This window comes from Triticum aestivum, chromosome 6A (assembly GCF_018294505.1).
Source record: "Triticum aestivum cultivar Chinese Spring chromosome 6A, IWGSC CS RefSeq v2.1, whole genome shotgun sequence".
Classification (NCBI taxonomy): Eukaryota; Viridiplantae; Streptophyta; class Magnoliopsida; order Poales; family Poaceae; genus Triticum; species Triticum aestivum.
In genome coordinates this window covers 501878822-501902265 of record NC_057809.1, presented here as the reverse complement: position 1 = coordinate 501902265, position 23444 = coordinate 501878822, and the positions used below count along the sequence as shown (strand labels likewise).

General features: G+C 46.8%; 1 protein-coding gene across 2 annotated transcripts; it reads left to right on the top strand.

Moving 5' to 3' along the window:
• Positions 1 to 6147: 6147 nt before the first annotated feature.
• On the top strand, positions 6148 to 11423 carry LOC123128131 (U-box domain-containing protein 5). Of its 2 annotated transcripts, XM_044548064.1 has the most exons (8): positions 6148 to 6377; positions 6509 to 6628; positions 7426 to 7506; positions 7893 to 7976; positions 8220 to 8405; positions 8541 to 8648; positions 8945 to 10140; positions 10299 to 11423. In XM_044548064.1, exons 3-8 carry the CDS (start codon positions 7477 to 7479, stop codon positions 11074 to 11076), a joined length of 2382 nt encoding a protein of 793 aa, XP_044403999.1. In that variant the 5' UTR covers positions 6148 to 6377; positions 6509 to 6628; positions 7426 to 7476; the 3' UTR covers positions 11077 to 11423. The 2 variants fall into 2 exon arrangements, with proteins under 2 accessions (XP_044403999.1, XP_044404000.1); XM_044548065.1 differs by lacking the exon at positions 7426 to 7506 and having other exon boundaries at positions 6149 to 6377.
• Positions 11424 to 23444: the final 12021 nt, after the last annotated feature.

Genomic DNA, 23444 nt, shown 5'->3' with positions numbered 1-23444 from the left:
AAAGGTTTCTCTCGAAAGAGTTGAGTGGGAGGATGGTGGAGACTTGATATGGTTATTGAACCATCACTTCAACCAGTGTGTATCAGGGCACAGGAAGTTGTTCATGTGGCACCTACACCAATTGAAGTGGAAGCTTATGATATTGATCATGAAGTTTCGGATCAAATCACTGCCGTACCTCATAGGGTGACAAGGATACGTACTACTTCAGAGTGGTACGGTAATCCTGTCTTGGAAGTCATGTTGCTAGACAACAATGAACCTACGAGCTATGGAGAAGCAATGGTGGGCCCGGATTCCAATAAATGGCTTGAGGCCATAAAATCCGAGAGAGGATCCATGTATGAAAACAAAGTGTAGACTTTGGCAGAACGGCTCGATGGTCGTAAGGCTAATGAGTACAGATGGATTTCAAAAGGAAGACGGACAATGATGGTAAATGTCACCATTAAGAAAGCTCGACTTGTCGTTAAGATGTTTTTCGACAAGTTCAAGGAGTTGACTACGATGAGATTTTCTCACTCGTAGCGATGCTAAGAGTCTGTTGGAATTATATTAGCGATTACTGCATTATTTATGAAATCTTGCAGATAGGATGTCAAAACATTGTTTCCTCGACGATTTTAATGAGGAAAGGTTGTATGTGATACAACCGGAAGGTTTTGTCAATCCCGAAAGATGCTAATAAGTATGCAAAGCTCCAGCAATCCTTCTAAGGACTGGAGTGAGCATCTCGGAGTTGGAATGTATGCTTTGATGATGATCAAAAATTTTGGGTTTGTACAAAGTTTATGAGAAACTTGTATTTCCAAAGAAGTGAGTGGGAGCACTATAGAATTTCTGATGAGTATATGTTGTTGACATATTGTTGATCAGAAATGACGTAGAATTTCTGGAAAGCATATAGGGTTATTTTGAAAGTGTTTTTCAATGGAAAGCCTGGATTAAGCTACTTGAACATTGAGCATCAAGATCTATAAGGATAGATCAAAATGCTTAATAATACTTTCAAATGAGCACATACCTTGACATGATCTTGAAGGTGTTCAAGATGGACCAGTCAAAGAAGGAGTTCTTGCCTGAGTTGTATGGTACGAAGTTAAGACTTAAAGCTCGACCATGGCAGAATAGAGAGAAAGGACGAAGGTCGTCCCCTATGCTTAAGACGTAGGCTCTTCAGTATGCTATGCTGTGTATCGCACCTGAAGTGTGCCTTGCCATGAGTCAGTCAAGGGGTACAAGAGTGATCCAAGAATGGCTCACAGGACAGCGGTCAAAGTTATCCTTAGTAACTAGTGGACTAAGGAATTTTCTCGATTATGGAGGTGGTAAAAGAGTTCGTCGTAAAGGTTACGACGATGCAAGCTTGACACCTATCCGGATAGCTCTGAGTAGAGAGACCGGATACATATAATGGAGCAATAATTTAGAATAGCTCCAAGTAGAACAGTTGTTTGGAATAGCTCCAAATAGAGCGTGGTAGCTGCATCTAGGAGATGACATAGAGATTTGTAAAGCACACACGGATCTGAAAGGTTCAGACCCGTTGACTAAAACCTCTCTCACAAGCAACATGATCAAACATAAAACTCATTGAGTGTTAATCACATAGTGATGTGAACTAGACTACTGACTCTAGTAAACTCTTGGGTATTAGTCACATGGCGATGTGACCTGTGAGTGTTAATCACATGGCGATGTGAACTAGATTATTGACTCTAGTGCAAGTGTGAGACTGTTGGAAATATGCCCTAGAGGCAATAATAAAAGTATTATTATTATATTTCCTTGTTCATGATAATTGTCTTTTATTCATGCTATAACTGTATTATCCGGAAATCGTAATACACGTGTGAATACATAGACCACAATATGTCCCTAGTGAGCCTCTAGTTGACTAGCTCGTTGTGATCAACAGATAGTCATGGTTTCCTGGCTATGGACATTGGATGTCGTTGATAACGGGATCACATCATTAGGAGAATGATGTGATGGACAAGACCCAATCCTAAGACTAGCACAAAAGATCGTGTAGTTCATTTGCTAGAGCTTTGCCAATGTCAAGTATCTCTTCCTTCGACCATGAGAGCGTGTAACTCCTGGATACCGTAGGAGTGCTTTGGGTGTATCAAACGTCACAACGTAACTGGGTGACTATAAAGGTGCACTACAGGTATCTCCGAAAGTATATATTGTTTTATGCGGATCGAGACTGGGATTTGTCACTACGTGTAAACGGAGAGGTATCTCTGGGCCCACTCGGTAGGACATCATCATATGCGCAATGTGACCAAGGAGTTGATCACGGGATGATGTGTTACGGAACGAGTAAAGTGACTTGCCGGTAACGAGATTGAACAAGGTATTGGATACCGACGATCGAATCTCGGGCAAGTAACATACCGATAGACAAAGGGAATTGAATACGGGATTGATTAAGTCCTTGACATCGTGGTTCATCCGATGAGATCATCGTGGAACATGTGGGAGCCATCATGGGTATCCAGATCCCGCTGTTGGTTATTGACCGGAGAACGTCTCGGTCATGTCTACATGTCTCCCGAACCCGTAGGGTCTACACACTTAAGGTTCGATGACGCTAGGGTTATAAAGGAAGTTTGTATGTGGTTACCGAATGTTGTTCGGAGTCCCGGATGAGATCCCGGACGTCACGAGGAGTTCCGGAATGGTCCGGAGGTAAAGATTTATATATGGGAAGTTCTATTTTGGCCACCGGAAAATGTGCGGCATTTTTCGGTATTGTACCGGGAAGGTTCTAGAAGGTTCCGGAGTGGGGCCCACCTGCATGGGGGGGCCCACATGGACGTGGGTAGTGGGGGCAAGGCCCCACACCCCTGGTCAAGGCGCACCAAGATCCCCCCTTAGAAGGAATAAGATCATATCCCGAAGGGATAAGATCAAGATCCCTAAAAAGGGGGGATAACAATCGGTGGGGAAGGAAATAATGAGATTTCTTTCCTCCCACCTTGGCCAACGCCCCAATGGACTTGGAGGGCAAGAAACCAGCCCCTCCACCCCTATATATAGTGGGGAGGCGCATGGGAGCTATAGACGAAGTTCTGGTGCAGCCCTCCCCCTCTCACAAGTACTCCTCCTCTCCCGCAGTGCTTGGCGAAGCCCTGCAGGATTGCCACGCTCCTCCACCACCACCACGCCGTTGTGCTGCTGCTGGATGGAGTCTTCCTCAACCTCTCCCTCTCTCCTTGCTGGATCAAGGCTTGGGAGACGTCACCGGGCTGTATGTGTGTTGAACGCGGAGGTGCCGTGCGTTCGGCACTTGATCATCGGTGATTTGAATCACGACGAGTACGAGTCCATCAACCCCGTTCACTTGAACGCTTCCGCTTAGCGATCTACAAGGGTATGTAGATGCATTCTCTTTCTACTCGTTGCTGGTCTCTCCATAGATAGATCTTGGTGACACGTAGGAAAATTTTGAATTTCTGCTACGTTCCCCAACAAATATGCCCTGCCATATTTAAGAAGCTGAAAAAAAGTATTGCAATGACCCAGTGGCTTGAGGTGCTGTGGAATGGAGAAGATGGTTTTGAGGTTAAGCAAATCAATGGGAGGGGAAGGCAATACACAGTCAATCTTGACAAAAGAACATGCTCATGTGGGTACTTTCAGCTAGCAGGGCTTCCTTGCCACCATGCAATCAGTGCAATATACAAATGCCAGAAGCAAATTGATGATTTTATTAATCCTTGCTATTCTGTTGAGGTGTTCAACATAATATATGAGCACTGCTTGCAGCCTGTGGAAGGTGAGGAGATGTGGCCAGTGTCACAAAATCCTAGGCTTGTAGCACCTGATTATGTGAGGATGAAAATGCCAGGAAGGCCAAGAAAGAATGATAGGAAGAGAGAAGAACAGGAGAAACCAAAGGGGAAGAAAATGAGCAAGCATGGCATCATTATGAAGTGTTCCATGTGTGGAAATCCAGGACATAACAAGTCAGGATGCAAGAAGAATCCTGAGAAAGGCAAGAGGAAGAATGCACATCTAGCAAAGAAAATGAAGAAAACATTTGAGGTATTACATTGTATTATATTTCTCCCTGATTTAATTGCTTTTCCATTATGAAACTGCTTTTCCAGAATTACATTGTATTCTTTTCAGGGACCTCAAAGTACTACTGCTGGTGGTACTGCATCAACTCCCCAAGCACCACCAGCTAGATCAACTCCTCAAGCAGCACCAGCACCACCACCAGCTAGATCAACTGCAGCAAGAGGGAGAGGAACTGGAGCTGCAACATCTTTCAAGCCTCCAAGGAAGAGAGCTGCAACATCAGAATCTGGGCCATCCTCAGTGCATCCTCCAGCAGCTACATCAAGTTCATCAAGAGGGAGAGGAACTGGAGCAAAAAGGGGGAAAAGAACTGCTGCATCTGCAATGCCAAGCTTATCTTATTTCACTTGCTCAGGGAACTACTAAGTTGCTGATGTACTAGACCTTTGTTTTTTCACTTGCTCAAGGAACTGCTGCATCTCCTTTTGTTATTGTTGCACTGATGTAACTTTGCAAACAGTGTGCTCTTTTGGATAATGTTCACTAGACCTTGAAATATTGTCTCCAAATGCCCAGTGGCTTATCTTGTTCATGATCAGTGAAAACTTCTTTTGGCAATTGTGCTTCTTTTATTTTCTTGTTCATTATCTTGTTCAATTTTTGCATATACAAATGCCAGAGCATATAGAAATGCCAGAACATATACAAATGGCAGCATTACAAATGCCAGAACATATACAAAAGCCAGGATAATTTCAACATTGGTGACAACATTTCAGATTTCAACATAGCATCATTTCAACACAAATGGCAGCAGTGCCAGATCACATTTTTCATTTAAAAGGATAGGTTTGCATCATTTGAACACAAATGGCAGCATTGCCACATCACAAATTTCAGAGCAAAAGGACATGTTTGCATCATTTCAACACAAAAGGCAGCATTGCCAGAGAACTACTAACTGAACAACTCAGTTCAGTACCATTTTCCCTACCACTAAACCTAGCACAAACACCATGAAAACAAACACCACATTCATATATTTGATCTTCAGTGCATCTATCTCTGCATTCTTCTCTTTCAGTTGTGCTTGCAGGGACAAAAGCATCATGCCTTCTCTTTCAGATTGATCTTCAGACATTGGGGAAACTGCATTTGCATCTTCAGACCGATGCCCAATTGCTTGACCCTTCAATCTCCAGACTTCATCACGCAAATCACCAATCAACTCACTGAAGAACTGTGGGAGTGGATCATCATGCCATTCAACATAGCCACAACCACCACTCTGCCCATTTGTCCAAAATAAAAATTCAGAGAAGTCTGGAGCAGAGGGGTAGAAATGAAAAGAAAACCGAACAAACAATCCTCACCAGTGCATTCACGCAAGCGTAGTACCTCCTGCCAGGATTTTGACGGCTCCAGGAGATCCATCTGGGTGCCTTCAGTCGCGGATTGCAATGGCAGAGCTTGGGCGGCTCGCATGCCATTGCATCCTCCCTGTACCGCACCGGCGACCTACTTTCCGACTCCCTCCTTCCGCTGGCTCGACGGAATCCGGGAGCAGAAGAACCCCACGACATCACCGTCGCCGTGGATCGCCGACCAGCTTTGCGAATCACCGCCGCCGCCCAGCTATGAAGAACCCTAACCCCAAATCGCCACCGCGCCCTTCTGTTCGACCACGCGCACACTTAAAGCTAGAAAGCCACGGCACTGTGCTTGGCCCACCAGTCAGAAAAGCAACCCTGCTTAATCCTTGCCACGTCAGCGTTTTCTAGCCTAAAACCACTGTCAGGTTCAATTTAGACCGGGATTAGTCAGTTCAGGGTGCGAACGACAGGGATTTGGAGGTTGGGGTTTGATTCGCCGAACCTCTACAAGATCAAGATTTAAAATGGACTTTTTTCGATGGAAAAGCAGGGGCAGCGCGCGGGTCATGGTGGAAAAAACCGGCACGAGCCCGAGCGCGGGACCGGGTGAGAGGAGGAATATTGTACCGCCTGGTGCGCGCGCTATGGGTGCGTGCAGGTGGTGGGGGTGGTGGTGGTGTGCCCATCATTTCCACTATTCCTTTCTCCCTCGCTCTCTCTGTCTCGCCGCCCCCTTCCCCCATCCTCCTCCCCCACCCCACCCCGCCCCACCCCGCGCCGCCTTTATCCGTCTCCCTCCCTCTATACACCAGGGAACAGACACCTCCGTACTCCATAGCCCACACCCTTCCATCCTCCAACCCCCACCCCCTCGCGGCACCGAAATCCAAGGACCCATCCATCCGTCTATCCACCCTTCTTCCATGGCTCGGTGAGCCGCCGGAGGGTCGCCGTTCTTGCGCTGCGGAGGTTGGTTTGATTCGATCCCTCCCCCTCTCCCGCCCCCGCTCCACGACCCTCTGTCGCTCTTGCTCCGCTTGTTGCGGCCTCGCGAGGGAGGACGTCCGGTTGATTCGTTCCGCTCGCCTCTGTGGTTGCAGGAGGCAGCAGGGTTCTCTTCTATCAAGCATCAATCCCCTCTGTTCCCCTGTCGAGGGGCAACAGCAACGAGGAGGAGGAGGAGGAGGTTCTTTGCTTTCTCGTTCTTCCCGCGCGAGCAGGTTGGTTGCCTCGTCTGCCTTCCAGCCTGATTCCATTCCATCTGGTTATGCTGCTATGCTGATGCTTGATTGATTGTAGCCCCTTGTGTGTGTATCTCTCTGGTTAATGATCCGGAGGGATTTGGTGCCATTTCCACGAACAATAATCACTTTTTGATCGAGTTAGTAATCGTCGGCTGGTCCTGTCCTGTTCTTCCATCCCCGGGAACACAACACTCGATCCTTTTTATCAGTTTCTTTTTGTTTGCACCGTTTAGGTCCACTCCTTTTCACCCAAAGGGGCTAATTTTTTATGTTGCTCTTCCCCTTCCACTGCTTTCCACTTTGCGCTAATGGCCGGGGAGGTTGGGGTCCGTGCCTCATGCGGGTTGGGTCGATATTGATACTTGATACTAGTACAATACTAGACCAACTGATCAATGGATTCTTGCAAAACTCCATTCTCCTTTCCCCATTCTTGCGGCAAGCTTTAGCAGTTGCAACAAGTATGTTTGCTTAGCTGATAGATACGACTGGTAGTTTGTCATGTACGCACCCATCGGCACCCTTTGAAATTCAGACTATGTCTTGTTTGTTTATTCCTGCTCTTATCCCGTGATTTGATTTCTTCAACCAATTGTGTAAGGCGGAGGGGTGAAACGGTCTACTGGCCTAGAATCAACTTGGTTCGTTCTTATTTTATTGCATGGTTGTTGAAGGAACAAAAAAGACCGGCTGCGGACCAATCTGTTGACTTTCAATAATGGTGGTTGTTCAAGCCGTATTTTGACCAATCAGTTGACTTTTTTATTGGCTAGGCTGGGACACTGGGAGTTGGGCTAGGGCATATCCTGTCTGTTACTGATGACATGTCTTGGTACCCTGATGACATGCGAAGTGTAAGGGGAGTTTGCTTTGATAGTTTTGACCATAGCACACGCACCCTGCATAGTTATGAAAATGGATAGCTACTATAAAGTTGTTGTGATAAACACTTACTGAATTATCTAATTCTGATAAGGACAAAGTATTCAGAAAAAAAAATGCATGGTGAAAAATGTTCCTTTGATGCAACAATCCACCACCATACCATATAGATTTGACATCTGCATTGACTGGACTATTGTTTCGTTTGATAGCTTTGGTAAATTGCATACATCACAAGCACATATTGAATTTTATTTTATCTTAACAACTTATCATTCTTCAGCGTCATGATATGGTTGAATTTCCATGACTTGATTCACAGCATTTTCCTGACATTGTTATCTTCTGTGTTGGACAGTTCAAGGCCCTTAAGATTAAGATTGGCGGTCACTCTTTGTCGATGGCGAACACGGGTTTATCACGGCGTAACTCTTGTCCAAAGGTGGAATACTGAATTACCTCTCCATTTTTGCAACCATTCTACTTTTCATTCAGGCATGGGGCATTTGGTTATATGCCTTTATTATGCAAGATGAAACCCTCTCGCATATGGCGGGGAAATCATGCTGTTTTTTTTTATGTCATAGAAGTCATGTGAGGGTGACATTCATTGTTCTTTCAGTTTCATCTTCGTGTACCTAAATCTCTGTGTATGCATTTATATGAATTGTTTTGCTTTTGTTAGGTTCACAGCTCATTGTGCAGTGAGCTGACTATGATGCTAGATAAAATCTCCTCTATTCTTCCATCAATTGAGGCAGCTCGGCCAGGATGTAGAGCAGGAATACAGGAATTGTGCAACTTATACCATATAGTTGAGAAAGGAAGACTCATAACTCAGCACTGCATCGAATGTAGTAAACTCTACTTGGTATGTTATTCCTGTGTTGATGGGAAACTCAAGATTCTAACATCCTAAATTTATTATTGATTCTTGGATCCTTTGTTGTGATTATTTGGTGCTTTTGGAAGGATTATTTGATGATTTTGGATATTTATGTTTCAGGCAATTACTGGAGAGGCGATTTTATTACGGTGTGAAAGGGTCAGAGACGCACTTAAACGGAGTCTCTTCCTGATTCAGAATATGGTCCCAACAGTATTAGCTAATCAGGTTAGTTGATTTATTATGATGTTTTACTCTTTTATTTTGTCATCAACTCAATTCATGCTAGGATAAATATAGCATAATCCCTCTCAGTGTTGCTTATCATGCAATTTCAGGCGTTCTTATGGTAGCATCTTCACTATTATTTTTGCTTTGATTGATTGGTTGTGGGAAATGTATAGGATTAGTGGATATCCATAGTCCCTATTGGTATTGCTTATCACAATCTCAGGCACTCTTATGACAGCATCTTCACTGTATTTTTGCTTTGATTGATTGTGTATACTTCGCTTGTAACACAGATTGCTGAGGTCCACAATGATCTCCGAGATGTAAAATTTTCTGTTGATCCACTGGAACAAGAGGCTGGCAAATCAATTTTAGAGATGCTTCGGCAATCTGATGCAACTGAAGAACTTCTACTTCAGACATTCATGCAGGCAGCTTCAAAGTTAAACCTGACATCTCCTAAAGCTATCTTAATTGAAAGAAGAGCGATCAGGAAACTGCTCGATAAGATTACTGGTACTGATGCAAAAAAGGAGCAGGTTCTTAAGTTTCTCCTACATCTTGTTACAAAGTATGGAAAGAACGTCAAACCAGACACTGGTGAGCGGAATGAAAATTTACAATCTGAAAGCAAGTCTTTGAGTCCAAGCTTAAGTCTTGCAAGCGATGCCAGTACTCCTGAAAAGTGCGACAAGCCAACATACTTCCAGGGATATGAGTATCAGAGTAGTATGTCTGGAGAAACCACACCACCTACAGAGTTCTGTTGCCCAATATCAACAAAGCTAATGCATGATCCTGTGATAATAACATCTGGACAGACTTATGAAAGAGAATATATTGAGAAATGGTTCAGTGAGGGATACAACACTTGTCCCAAGACACAAAAAAAGCTAGAAAACTTTGCGATGATTCCTAATACTTGCATGAGGGATCTCATTTGCAATTGGTGCAGAGAGCATGGTTTCACAATCTCAGATTTCCTTCCAAGCAAAGATTCCTACAGTTATTTGCCAGAGCAATTGCATGGTCACTCTATGTCAAGTTTGCACAATGTGTCAGTGCCTCTGATTGCTGGGAATGGCAGGAATTTTGTGATTGACCACAGCAGTTCATCTGTCGCATTTTCTGATGCCAGTTATGTCTCAGATTCCTCCCATGTGAAAGATATGGAGGAGCCGAAGGATAGTTTTTCTCAGTTCTCTTGGAGTGCAGACTATCAGAAGCATCTGTCATTCCACAACTTCAACCAGGGCATGTTCCTGACGTTCTTCTGCGAGCTGTCCAAGCTCCCATTAGAAATACAAGGAAGCTCCATTAAAGATCTGAAGAACATTCTTCACGATGACGATGATGTTTCCTGGGCTATGGCGTCCCATGGATTTGTAGAAGCATTCCTCGAATTCTTGAGAAATGATAGCAGCAGCTACAGTATGAAAGCTCAACAAGCTGGATTACATTTTTTTCTTAATTTCCTTTCCAACAGCAGGTAAGAGAATCAATCTTCTCTGACTAATCCACATCACCCTTTCATTAATTTAGATTGGGGTTCAGGCAATACTACATTTATCTATCTATTCTACTAGTTTTGTGCGTATCTCAGGTCTTGTGATAGCATTCTCAAAGACACTATTGTTTGAGTTGCAGGGCTAAGATTCCATCCATGGATGAAGAAGCATTCCGTCTTATCACGTCCTTCCTCGGTTCGGAGCTAAAAACTGAAGCTTTGTTGGTACTCCATGAACTGATTCAACACCTGAGTCATCAGCAATCCCGTCAGATGGCCTCTGTTGTCACTCCTCCAGTTTTGGCCATATTGGCACCTGAAGATATCGAGGGCCTTGAGCTTCCCTTGAAGATTATCTGTGATCTTTCATCCGATGCTGATGTGAAGTCAGAGCTGATTTCACTGGGAATAATCTCAAAGCTGGTTCCCATTTTGGCAGAAGGAAGCTTCGTCGAGTGCTGTTTGGAGATTTTGCGGAACTTATGCGACATGGAAGAAGCTATGGTGCTTATTACCAGAACAGACCGATGTCTTGGTTCCATTGCAGAGTATCTAGACACAGGAAGCCCTAAAGAACGAGAACTTGCGGTGATAATCCTTCTGGCAATATGTTCCCGTAGCGTGGAGGATTGTTCCCAGGTGATGAAGGAGGGCGTAATCCCCGCCCTCGTGGACCTGTCGGTGAACGGGATCGATGAAGCGAAGAGCTGCTCGTTCAAGCTACTGAATCTTCTGAGGGACATGAGGCAAAGCGAGCTCAACAACTCCTGTTCCCAAGAAGTGGCGTCCGCCGCCGACGTGATAGAGGATCCTCCCACCGAGAGCCCGATTCACAGGCGGCCAGCGTCGAAGTCATCTGGTTTTTTCCAGAGGAAGCTCAACATTTTCTCGAAACCTCGGTCCCTGACGCTGTTCTGAGGACCGAGGTTGTAGGCCCTGTACATGTTAGCAGTATACAACACTAACCGTTCTTTTTTTGGTTCTTGGCATGGATAGATGGTAGCAGTTGTATTGCCCAAATGAAATGCTTGGTGAGATGTTCTTTATCATCCTCGAGTCTTTCAGTATATATTGGTTAGCAGATTTGTCAGTCTTGCTGATTGTAGATGTGTGTATGAGAAGTAAAGAAAGACAGCTGGTATAGTTCCATCCATGTCTTGTGTGGCAAAAAGTTTGCCTCTCTGTGTGTAGTGTGTACCCTACTGTTCCACAGTAGCTGGAGAGCCCCAAATAAATGAAGATTTTACTCATCTTATCTCAACAAACCAGGGCAAGTGGCTCATCCTATTATTGCAAGAAAAGAGTTCCCTCCCATGCCTTGGGATAGGATTAGTAATTCTAAATGGAACTTTATCATTGACTCCAAAACCATCAGGCCCCTGCGTCGCTCTGCAGAGCGACACGGGCGGCTCCCAACCCTAGCCGCCGCTGTCCCTTCCCCTCCTCCCCATCTCCCTCGTCGCCTCCGGAGGGGGCCGTCGGCTTGCCGTGTAGCCGCTGGTGAAGAGGGCGGCGAGGATCTACCCTATTCGCTCCTGATGGTGACGATAGGTCGGCTTCGAGGCAGCGGCTTCGACGATGAGGGTGACGTCCTTCTTGCGGCGGGAGGCGCCCGCAGGGCGGCTGGCTGTGGCCCTTGCAGCATGGGCAGTGAGGGCACAGAGGAGGTGGTCACGGTGTGGGATACCCCGTTCTTCCCCATGGCCAGATCCGAAGACGGCCACTTGATGCTTGCTGCCCATTCCACCGGCTGGTTCGATCCCCCGCGAGTTCCTCTTCATGGGATCTAGCGATTAGCGTGGTGGGAGTTGGACTGGTTGTACAGGGGAAACCCTTGGTCGTCGGCGGCGGACACGACATCTGTGGTGCTGCGGGCGCCGGATCCCCAGTGATGGAGCCAGGAATTAAAGATTACGGGGGCCAAATGACACAAACTTTTGATTACATGGGCCAAGCTACACTAATGCATGTATTTTCTTCTAAATTGTACACTGTTCATCTTCAATTGGTAACAAATCAGTGATGTTAGGGGGGCCAGGCCCCTGCTGGTCCCCTGTCTCCGCCACTGCGGATCCCCCCTTTGAAGCGATGTTGAGGTACGTCTCCTCCAGTCCCTTCTTCCACCTTGCCTTGGTGAAAACCCCAAATCCTCGGGATTGGGCGGCGGTGGCGCAACAACGTTCGTTTCCACCTTGGTGGTGTCGTCTTGGGCGGTGGGTTGGAGCTTGTGGTGCAGAGAGCTCGGGTGGTTCCTGGAGGCGGCTCGGTCCTCTTGATCTTTGGCCATGTCTTCGGTGGCGATGAGACCAGTGGCGACAGGTGGTGTTCGCGAAGGAGGAGCGGCGCGGCATCCGGCACGTCGAGAACGGTGTCTCCTGGCGGCATGAAGCAGCGGGGGCTCGGTGGTGGACGCGTGCTGATGGACGAGCGCAAGATGATGGCGTTGTCTGGCGCCGTGGTGGTGTCGACGGCAGGCCTGACAAAGTCGATGCATTAGTACGTGCTCTGAAGATGGATCGGTGGAAGACGGCAGCGACGGCCTCTGAGAGTGCGCCGGACCGGTGTGTGTGCCCAGACCCGGTATGAGGCTTGGTTCCGACTTTAGATGTTAGGCTTTGGTGTCGAGATGCATAGGGTGGGGTCATCCTTCTTTTTTAAAAAAGTGGAACTTTATCAGTGTTTTTTTTTCTTTGCTGAAATTATCAGTGATGTTCAATGATACACACACACACACACACAAGTTGCCATGTCGTCAGCTGGAGCCGTCGTGCCGCACTCGATCAAGAAATGTGGCCGGCATCACCGTCACGCAGAAATGCAGATATGCAATCATGCAATCGCCTTCGCTTGTGCCAATTGCTGGGCGTCCAGGTGCTCCGGACCCGTCCGCGGGCGGTGCTCGAAGGACCGCAGATCTGCTCCCTTTTATGTCACCATGCATGATCGGTCGTTCACCGGGCAAAGCAGAAAGAAAAAAGAAAGACGGACTAAACTCGCAATCATGCCGGTTTCAGCCGCCATGATTGGCTCGGGCTGGCTTAGCGGAGCACGGGTCGGGTGTGATCCATCATTCCGGAGATCGTTTGCTGTCGGACCCCGACCCCGGTGCAGGGAACCTGACCTGGTACGTGCATGCATGTATGGACTACTGGTGGCTCTCAACTTTTGGGTTTCGTCCCGTCTCGGTCCTTTCCTGAACGTTCGCTTTTCGCTGAATCAGCGCCGATAATGCCCATGGCGCGCCCGATCATTCCGCACTCGACGGTCGACGCCCATCCCAGTTATGGCCGTCCAATCGGTGGATGGATGGGCGGACTGATGCCGATCATGGTTGGATGTGTCTTCTTCGTCCTATGAATCTATGATGATGCCCAGGTGCAACGTCCGGTGTTCCCTTGATGTTGCCATACCGGCATCTTTGTTTGTTCCTCGCGTTCGGTGCAATGCAAATGCGCCAGTCTGATGAGCACCTCCCATAGTCCTCGCACCAGGGAAGTAACGAGTTAACACAGTTAGGGCATCTTCAATGCCCATCCAACGAAACGCAGCTAAACTATTCGAGCCACGTGGTTTGGACATTCTGTGTCATGCATCAAACATCAACAGACAGGTTTGCACGTTTGAATTTCCGCAAACCAGAAGCAAAGCTAGGAAAGGTTTGCGAATGTTTGGACAGCCACCACATAGGCATCTGACACCCCGGGCCCAGTGAAAACCACCCGCAGCCCGCCCTCTCACTTAGCCCCCCCCCCCTCTTGCGCTCTATCTGTGTAGTCTAAAACCAACAACGTCGTTGTACCACCCAGCATGCCGCCGAGGCCTTGCTGAACTTTGGCCACTCTCCCGGGCGCCAGCCCCTACTTGCCTACGCCTCCCTTCCATTCCTGGTCTGGCCGCTGCCTAGGTACCGTCCGCCCCTGCACATTGCCGTCGGTGGCGGACACCACACCTGACAAGTGTTCGGCCAAATGCCATAGCCAAATTTATTGATGTTTTTGTTGTTTAATTTGAAGCAAACACGATGGATTCGTCCGCGAAGTACTTCTACACGGAGTTCATTGATTCATCCTCGTCAGATGAGGAAACATATGAGAAATGAAACGACCATGATGCAAGCAGTCATTAAAGATGCGAAACATGCGGATGAGCATGTTCTCAATTTCAAGGGATCAATCAAGGGACATCGAGTGTTGAATCAACATAGGGCACAGGGCCATATGATGTCGATGGAAGATTACTTTGTCCCTCATGCGTTATTCGAGTCCTTTCTCCGCCACTGATTCTGGGTGAGCTGAACTGTATTCGATCGCCTCTACAATGGTGGATGTGCCTATGATGACTACTTCATCTTGGAGAAGGATGTCGTTGAAGACATTTGGTTCTCTGGTAACTAGAAGTACACAACTGCATTGAGGATGCTTGTCTATGGCACTGACAATGGGAGAATTGCCCATATGCTCTACAAGGGCAATATCAGAGCCCATTGCAAGAAGCCCACGAACATTCTTTAAGAAGTTGTATCACAAGACCTTTGAATTTGACACTCTCCATTGTCATCAATGTGCTACAACACTCTTCATTGTTTGTAAGGTTGTGTGCGGGAGAAACTCCTCCGTGCAACTATAACATCAACGGTCATGACTACAACATGTGCTATTATCTTTGTGCTGGTATTCACCCTTCACGTGTGATCTTCGTCAAGACCATCTCTGATCCAAGGGGTGAGAAAAGATCTCACTTTTTTAAAAATTAGGAGTTAGAAAGGATGTCAAGATGGCATTTGGAGTGCTCCAAGCTTGTTTTCTAGTTGTTCAAGAATTTGCAAAAATATGGGATCCAAAGACGTTGTCGGTGGTGATGACAGTTTGTGTGATCACACACAACATGATTGTGGAGGCTGAGAATGATAGAGTTCGCCATTGTCTGGAATTTGAGCGCATGGGTGATCCTATCCAACTTCCAGAGCAAAATTTGGCAACGTTTGAGGATTTTATCCAAATGCATCAACAGATTCGCCATCGAGTAACTCATGAGCAGCTTCTGAATGGTCTAGTTGAGCATTTGTGTGTGCTTCGAGGTGAGAACTTAAAAATGTGTCAGAATAAGTCGAATTTAAATTCGAACTATTTTATTAGAGAACTTCATGTTTGGATTGTAATATTTAGCCTTAGTTGTTTGCACAACATGATTATGGACGATGGATGGTATTTATCTTTAGTTAATTAAGTGATCTAGATATAGCAAAAAATCAATAACGAGCATTTGGTGCATAGGGTTGGATGGTCGCCCCCCAATGGCATGTCCATGCACGTTTGGAATGTCGATTTTGATGGACAGTGTTGGAGATGCCCTTAGGATGCATTTGGTAGCCTACATTCAACCCAAGCAGGCTCGTGCGATGCAAAAAGATACCATTTGGTTGCCTGGACTCCATCTGTTTTCTGGTCACACGAGGTCTAAAGCGCGCCCGGGCCAGGTTGAGGGGGAATGGCCCAATCGGCCATTTTTTCCTAGCCAGGCTCTGGCGAGCCACATGTGGCTCTCGCCTGCACCCCCGAGGAAGCACACGACACAAATGAGGCATCTCTAATGCGCCTTAACTATCACACCTCGCTCCCTAAGGCTAGTCATAGTGGGGAGTAACTTATACTAGTGTCATGCATATGACACTAGTCTAAGTTACTACCTTCACAGTGCAAAGTAACATAGTAGTATTGTCATAGATGACTTCATTTATTAGCTTGTAGACTCATCTTGTCTTGGGAAGCGCTATATTACAGTAACATATTATGTTACCACTTCTCATTAACTACTTGCCACATAAGCATGATTTTCTTGGAGCGCTATGTTACTAGCTAAGTTACTCCCACTATGACTAGCCTAACCATCGAAACCCCATTCGCTCCTTATTTTCACCGCGCTTCAATCTCATCGATAACTGCTCCACCACCATGCAGCCCTAATCCCATTCACCCCGGCCCCGAGAACCACAAACAATGGGTCAATGGCCTGGCGGAGGACGCCGTTGACCATGCTCGATTGCTGGCGACTATCCGGTCCATGCCCACCCTTTTATAGGAGGCCACAGTTTTCGACAATGGACCCTCTATCGGCCTTCACTCTCGTGACTGCCGTGATGATGGGTTGGATGGGTGATGCGGGTGCCGGAACTTCGGCCACGACTGGGGTGGTTGTTTTTAGTCCCATGCGAGAGTTTTCTACTCGCTCCAGCCGCTCCCTCTACCTCCAATGCAATGGTGGTGACAACGACTATGGCAATGGACGGGTCGTCGGCTTAGGTTGCCGGCACATTCACCTTGGCCATACCATCGTTCCTGCCAGGGTTTGGTCTTGCGCAGTCTACTCCATCTCCACCTTCAGCATGGTATGCTCTACCTCCACCTCCGACGGCACCCCAGGCGAACCTGATAAGTAAATTTCATGTCTGTAGATTCAAAATTTGGATAGTTAGGATTTTGTTGGGCAGTTGGTTCAATTCAAATTGATGCGATTCAGATCGAGTCTAGTCACGTCAAACATATTTGAACCATGCTATGTGCTTATAATGTGTATGTGTTGATGCTAAGTGTATGCTTACGAGGAATGCGTCCATGCTATGTATGATTACTAGGGCTTTTGAACCATGCTAGAAACATGTTGATGCTATGTGCAGGGTGATTACTAGGAATGCTAGCCTAGTGCTTGTTATATGCCATCGATAGAACATGCGTGATCTGAGTAGGAATGGCATGCTTGCTAAGTTTGCATGATTACTATGAATGATATGCTTGCTAAATGTGTTTGCTCACTGATCAAGGCAAATGCCATTGTTACGACTAGTGCACCCTTTGCTATGATCAGTGCACTCATCATATCAATGTGCATTGTTCAGATAAGTGCTTAGTTGTGCAGTGCAACAATGTTCCTCACCCTTTGTATTCTGAACGAACAAGGTGATTAAGACCGAGTGGGATCGAGTCGGTCATAGGGTCCTAGTCATGGAAGCTTGGAGGATGCCAAGAACTCTGTTCCCAAGAATTGGTGGCTAACAAAGACTAACTTGTTGGGAGGAGGCTAGGGAGGAGGTGGTGAAGCTGATGCCCAAGATTGTCTGCCCATCAAGGATCAGGCATGAGCCGACAAAACCAATGCCACACCGGTTCTGCATTCAGTTCTAGGACGTCGAGGATCAAGCCATGCTTGTCATCCCGGGGGATTTCAAGCCGATGATGCAAAGTTGGATATATGCCTGCCTTCGATGCACTATCAAGCTCTCTGCCAACAAGTCATGTGCCTACTTCGTGCAGGTCTAGGACTTCAACGACGAGATCATGTTGGGGCGGGGCCGACGGTACTTCATCTGGAAGCACAAGATCAGGCCCGAAGACATTGTTGTCCTCAAGTTTCCCTCCAACTTTGGCCTGGAGTTCCAGATCTACCACGTCAAGACCTCCACCATCTATCACTACAGATGCATGAAGCTGATGTGTCAAGGGCCCTATGACCTAACCGAGGCCATCTGAAGTTCTGTGAAGGGTGTCTGGGTGTGTCTGAAGTAAGTAGAGTTGTTAGTTTGATCGGTATGTTTGCTGATAGCTATTCATATTTTGCTCAAGGAACACCCTGTTGATGTTGTGTAGTGGCATGAGAAGCCCCTGTTGTCTAAAACTCCCTGGTAGGTTTGCGCATGGTATGCATTAATTATTGTGTTAATCTGCTATCACTAGTAGGAAACAAGGCATTACTCCCGGTTCTAGAGGCCCTTTAGTCCCGATTCTGGAACCGGGATAAAACAAATAGGACTAATGCCCCAAACCTTTAGTCTCGGTTGGCTTACGGACCGGGACTAAAGGGGCTCCACGTGGCCGCTATGGGGCGCCCAGGCAGGAGGACCTTGTTGGGGAACGTAGCAGAATTTTAAAATTTTCTACGCATCACCAAGATCAATCTATGGAGTCATCTAGCAACGAGGGAGAGAGGAGTGCATCTACATACCCTTGTAGATCATGAGCGGAAGCGTTCAAGATAATGGGGTTGATGGAGTCGTACTCGACGTGATCCAAATCACCGAAGATCCTAGTGCCGAACGGACGGCACCTCCGCGTTCAACACATGTACAGAGCGAGGACGTCTCCCGCGCCTTGATCCAGCAAGGAGGAGGGAGAGGTTGAGGAAGAGGGCTCCAACAGCAGCACGACGGTGTGGTGGTGATGAAGCTGCAGTACTCCGGCAGGGCTTCGCCAAGCTCTTATGGAGGAGGAGAGGTGTTGGGGAGGGGAGGGGTTGCGCCTTGGATGTTGTCTGCAGCCCTCCCCTCACCCCTCTATTTATAGGGGAAAGGGGAAGGGGGCCGGCCCCCTCTAGATGAGATCTAGAGGGGGGGGGGGGCAGCGGCCAAGGGGAGGGGGCTTGCCCCCCAAGCAAGGGGGCGCCCCCCTTAGGGTTTCCCCCAACCCTAGGTGCATGGGCCCTAGGGGGGTGTGGCGCCCCATCCCACTTGGGCTGGTTCCCTACTTCCCTTCTCCATACAGCCCATAAGGCCCTCCGGAAGAGGTGGACCCTCCCGGTGGACCCCCGGAACCCCTCCAGTGGCCCCGGTACAATACCGATATGCCCCCAAAACTTTCCGGCGACCATATGACAACTTCCCATATATAAATCTTTACCTACGGACCATTCCGGAACTCCTCGTGACGTCTGGGATCTCATCCGGGACTCCGAACAACATTCGGTAATCACATACAAGTCTTCCTAACAACCCTAGCGTCACCGAACCTTAAGTGTGTAGACCCTTCGGGTTCGGGAGACATGCAGACACGACCGAGACGACTCTCCGGTCAATAACCAACAGCGGGATCTGGATACCCATGTTGGCTCCCAGATGCTCCACGATGATCTCATCGGATGAACCACGATGTCGAGGATTCAATCAATCCGTATACAATTCCCTTTGTCAATCGGTACGTTACTTGTCCGAGACTCGATCGTCGGTATCCCAATACCTTGTTCAGTCTCGTTACCGGCAAGTCACTTTACTCGTACCGTAATGCATGATCCCGTGATCAACCACTTGATCACATTGAGCTCATTATGATGATGCATTACCGAGTGGGCCCAGAGATACCTCTCCGTCATACGGAGTGACAAATCCCAGTCTCGATTCGTGCCAACCCAACAGACACTTTCGGAGATACCTGTAATGTACCTTTATAGTCACCCAGTTACGTTGTGACGTTTGGCACACCCAAGGCACTCCTACGGTATCCGGGAGTTGCACAATCTCATGGTCTAAGGAAATGATACTTGACATTCAGAAAAGCTACAGCAAACGAACTACACGATCTTTGAGCTAAGCTTAGGATTGGGTCTTGTCCATCACATCATTCTCCTAATGATGTGATCCCGTTATCAATGACATCTAATGTCCATAGTCAGGAAACCATGACTATCCTTTGATCAACGAGCTAGTCAACTAGAGGCTCACTAGGGACGTGTTGTGGTCTATGTATTCACACATGTATTACGATTTCCGGATAACACAATTATAGCATGAACAATAGACAATTATCATGAACAAAGAAATATAATAATAACCATTTTATTATTGCCTCTAGGGCATATTTCCAACAGTCTCCCACTTGCACTAGAGTCAATATTCTAGTTACATTGTGATGAATCGAACACCCATGCAGTTCTGGTGTTGATCATGTTTTGCTCTAGGGAGAGGTTTAGTCAACGGATCTGCTACATTCAGGTCCGTATGTACTTTACAAATCTCTATGTCTCCATTTTGAACACTTTCACGAATGGAGTTGAAGCGACGCTTGATATGCCTGGTCTTCCTGTGAAACCTGGGCTCCTTGGAAAAGGCAATAGCTCCAGTGTTGTCACAAAAGAGGGTCATGGGGCCCGACGCATTGGGTATGACTCCTAGGTCGGTAATGAACTCCTTCACCCAGACTGCTTCTTGTGCTGCCTCCGAGGCTGCCATGTACTCCGCTTCACATGTAGATCCCGCCACAACGCTTTGCTTGCAACTGCACCAGCTTACTGCCCCACCATTCAAAATATACACGTATCCGGTTTGTGACTTAGAGTCATCCAGATCTGTGTCGAAGATAGCATCGACGTAACCCTTTACGACGAGCTCTTCGTCACCTCCATAAACGAGAAACATTTCCTTAGTCCTTTTCAGGTACTTCAGGATATTCTTGACCGCTGTCCAGTGTTCAATGCCGGGATTACTTTGGTACCTTCCTACCAAACTCACGGCAAGGTTTACATCAGGTCTGGTACACAGCATAGCATACATGATAGACCCTATGGCCGAGGCATAGGGGACGACACTCATCTTTTCTCTATCTTCTGCCGTGGTCGGGCATTGAGCCGTGCTCAATCTCGTACCTTGCAATACAGGCAAGAACCCCTTCTTTGACTGATCCATTTTGAACTTCTTCAATATCTTGTCAAGGTACGTACTCTGTGAAAGACCAATGAGGCGTCTCGATCTATCTCTATAGATCTTGATGCCTAATATATAAGCAGCTTCTCCAAGGTCCTTCATTGAAAAACACTTGTTCAAGTAGGCCTTTATGCTTTCCAAGAATTCTATATCATTTCCCATCAACAGTATGTCATCCACATACAATATGAGAAATGCTACAGAGCTCCCACTCACTTTCTTGTAAATGCAGGCTTCTCCATAAGTCTGCATAAACCCAAACGCTTTGATCATCTCATCAAAACGAATGTTCCAACTCCGAGATGCTTGCACCAGCCCATAAATCGAGCGTTGGAGCTTGCACACCTTGTCAGCATTCTTAGGATCGACAAAACCTTCCGGCTGCATCATATACAATTCTTCCTTAAGGAAACCATTAAGGAATGCCGTTTTGACGTCCATTTGCCATATCTCATAATCATAGAATGCGGCAATTGCTAACATGATTCGGACGGACTTCAGCTTCGCTACGGGTGAGAAAGTCTCATCGTAGTCAACCCCTTGAACTTGTCGATAACCCTTAGCGACAAGCCGAGCTTTATAGATGGTCACATTACCATCCGCGTCTGTCTTCTTCTTAAAGATCCATTTATTTTCTATGGCTCGCCGATCAACGGGCAAGTCAGTCAAAGTCCATACTTCGTTTTCATACATGGATCCTATCTCGGATTTCATGGCTTCCAGCCATTTGTCGGAATCCGGGCCCGCCATCGCTTCTTCATAGTTCGAAGGTTCACCGTTGTCTAACAACATGATTTCCAAGACAGGGTTGCCGTACCACTCTGGTGCGGAACGTGTCCTTGTGGACCTACGAAGTTCAGTAGCAACTTGATCTGAAGTTTCATGATCATCATCATCAACTTCCTCTCTAGTCGGTGCAGGCACCTCAGGAACATTTTCTTGAGCTGCGCCACTTACCGGTTCAAGAGGTAATACTTCATCAAGTTCTACCTTCCTCCCACTTATTTCTTTCGAGAGAAACTCTTTCTCTAGAAAGGACCCATTCTTGGCAACAAAGATCTTGCCTTCGGATCTGAGGTAGAAGGTATACCCAACAGTTTCTTTAGGGTATCCTATGAAGACGCATTTTTCCGACTTGGGTTCGAGCTTTTCAGGTTGAAGTTTCTTGACATAAGCATCGCATCCCCAAACTTTTAGAAACGACAGCTTAGGTTTCTTCCCAAACCATAATTCATACGGTGTCGTCTCAACGGATTTCGACGGAGCCCTATTTAAAGTGAATGCGGCAGTCTCTAAAGCATAGCCCCAAAATGATAGCGGTAAATCGGTAAGAGACATCATAGATCGCACCATATCTAATAGAGTGCGATTACGACGTTCGGACACACCATTACGCTGAGGTGTTCCAGGCGGCGTGAGTTGTGAAACTATTCCACATTTTCTTAAGTGTGTGCCAAATTCGTGACTCAAGTATTCTCCCCCACGATCTGATCGCAAGAACTTGATTTTCCTGTCACGTTGATTCTCAACCTCACTCTGAAATTCCTTGAACTTTTCAAAGGTCTCAGACTTGTGTTTCATTAAGTAGACATACCCATATCTACTCAAGTCATCAGTGAGGGTGAGAACATAACGATAGCCACCGCGAGCCTCAACACTCATTGGACCGCACACATCAGTATGTATGATTTCCAATAAGTTGGTTGCTCGCTCCATTGTTCCTGAGAACGGAGTCTTGGTCATTTTACCCATGAGGCATGGTTCGCACGTGTCAAATGATTCGTAATCAAGAGACTCTAAAAGTCCATCTGCATGGAGCTTCTTCATGCGTTTGACACCTATGTGACCAAGGCGGCAGTGCCACAAGTATGTGGGACTATCATTATCAACCTTACATCTTTTGGTATTCACACTATGAATATGTGTAGCATTACGCTCGAGATTCATTAAGAATAAACCATTCACCATCGGAGCATGACCATAAAACATATCTCTCATATAAATAGAACAACCATTATTCTCGGATTTAAATGAGTAGCCATCTCGTATTAAACGAGATCCTGATACAATGTTCATGCTCAAAGCTGGCACTAAATAACAATTATTGAGGTTTAAAACTAATCCCGTAGGTAAATGTAGAGGTAGCGTGCCGACGGCGATCACATCGACCTTGGAACCATTCCCGACGCGCATCGTCACCTCGTCCTTCGCCAGTCTCCGCTTATTCCGCAGCTCCTGCTTTGAGTTACAAATGTGAGCAACCGCACCGGTATCAAATACCCAGGAGCTACTACGAGTACTGGTAAGGTACACATCAATTACATGTATATCACATATACCTTTCGTGATGCCGGCCTTCTTGTCCGCTAAGTATTTGGGGCAGTTCCGCTTCCAGTGACCACTTCCCTTGCAATAAAAACACTCAGTCTCGGGCTTGGGTCCATTCTTTGGCTTCTTCCCGGCAGCTTGCTTACCGGGCGCGGCAACTCCCTTGCCGTCCTTCTTGAAGTTCTTCTTACCCTTGCCTTTCTTGAACTTAGTGGTTTTATTCACCATCAACACTTGATGTTCCTTTTTGACTTCTACCTCTGCTGATTTCAGCATTGAAATACTTCAGGAATGGTCTTTTCCATCCCCTGCATATTGAAGTTCATCACAAAGCTCTTGTAGCTCGGTGGAAGCGACTGAAGGATTCTGTCAATGACCGCGTCATCCGGGAGATTAACTCCCAGCTGAGTCAAGCGGTTATGCAACCCAGACATTTTGAGTATGTGCTCACTGACAGAACTATTTTCCTCCATCTTACAGCTGAAGAACTTGTCGG

Excerpts from the sequence above, each read along its gene's own strand:
- LOC123128131 (XM_044548064.1), top strand. The coding sequence starts at position 7,477 with ATGTCTTGGTACCCTGATGACATGCGAAGT. Across the intron at positions 7,507-7,892 it reads ACCCTGATGACATGCGAAGT|TTCAAGGCCCTTAAGATTAA; the intron begins GTAAGGGGAGTT and ends TGTGTTGGACAG. Across the intron at positions 8,406-8,540 it reads AATGTAGTAAACTCTACTTG|GCAATTACTGGAGAGGCGAT; the intron begins GTATGTTATTCC and ends TTTATGTTTCAG.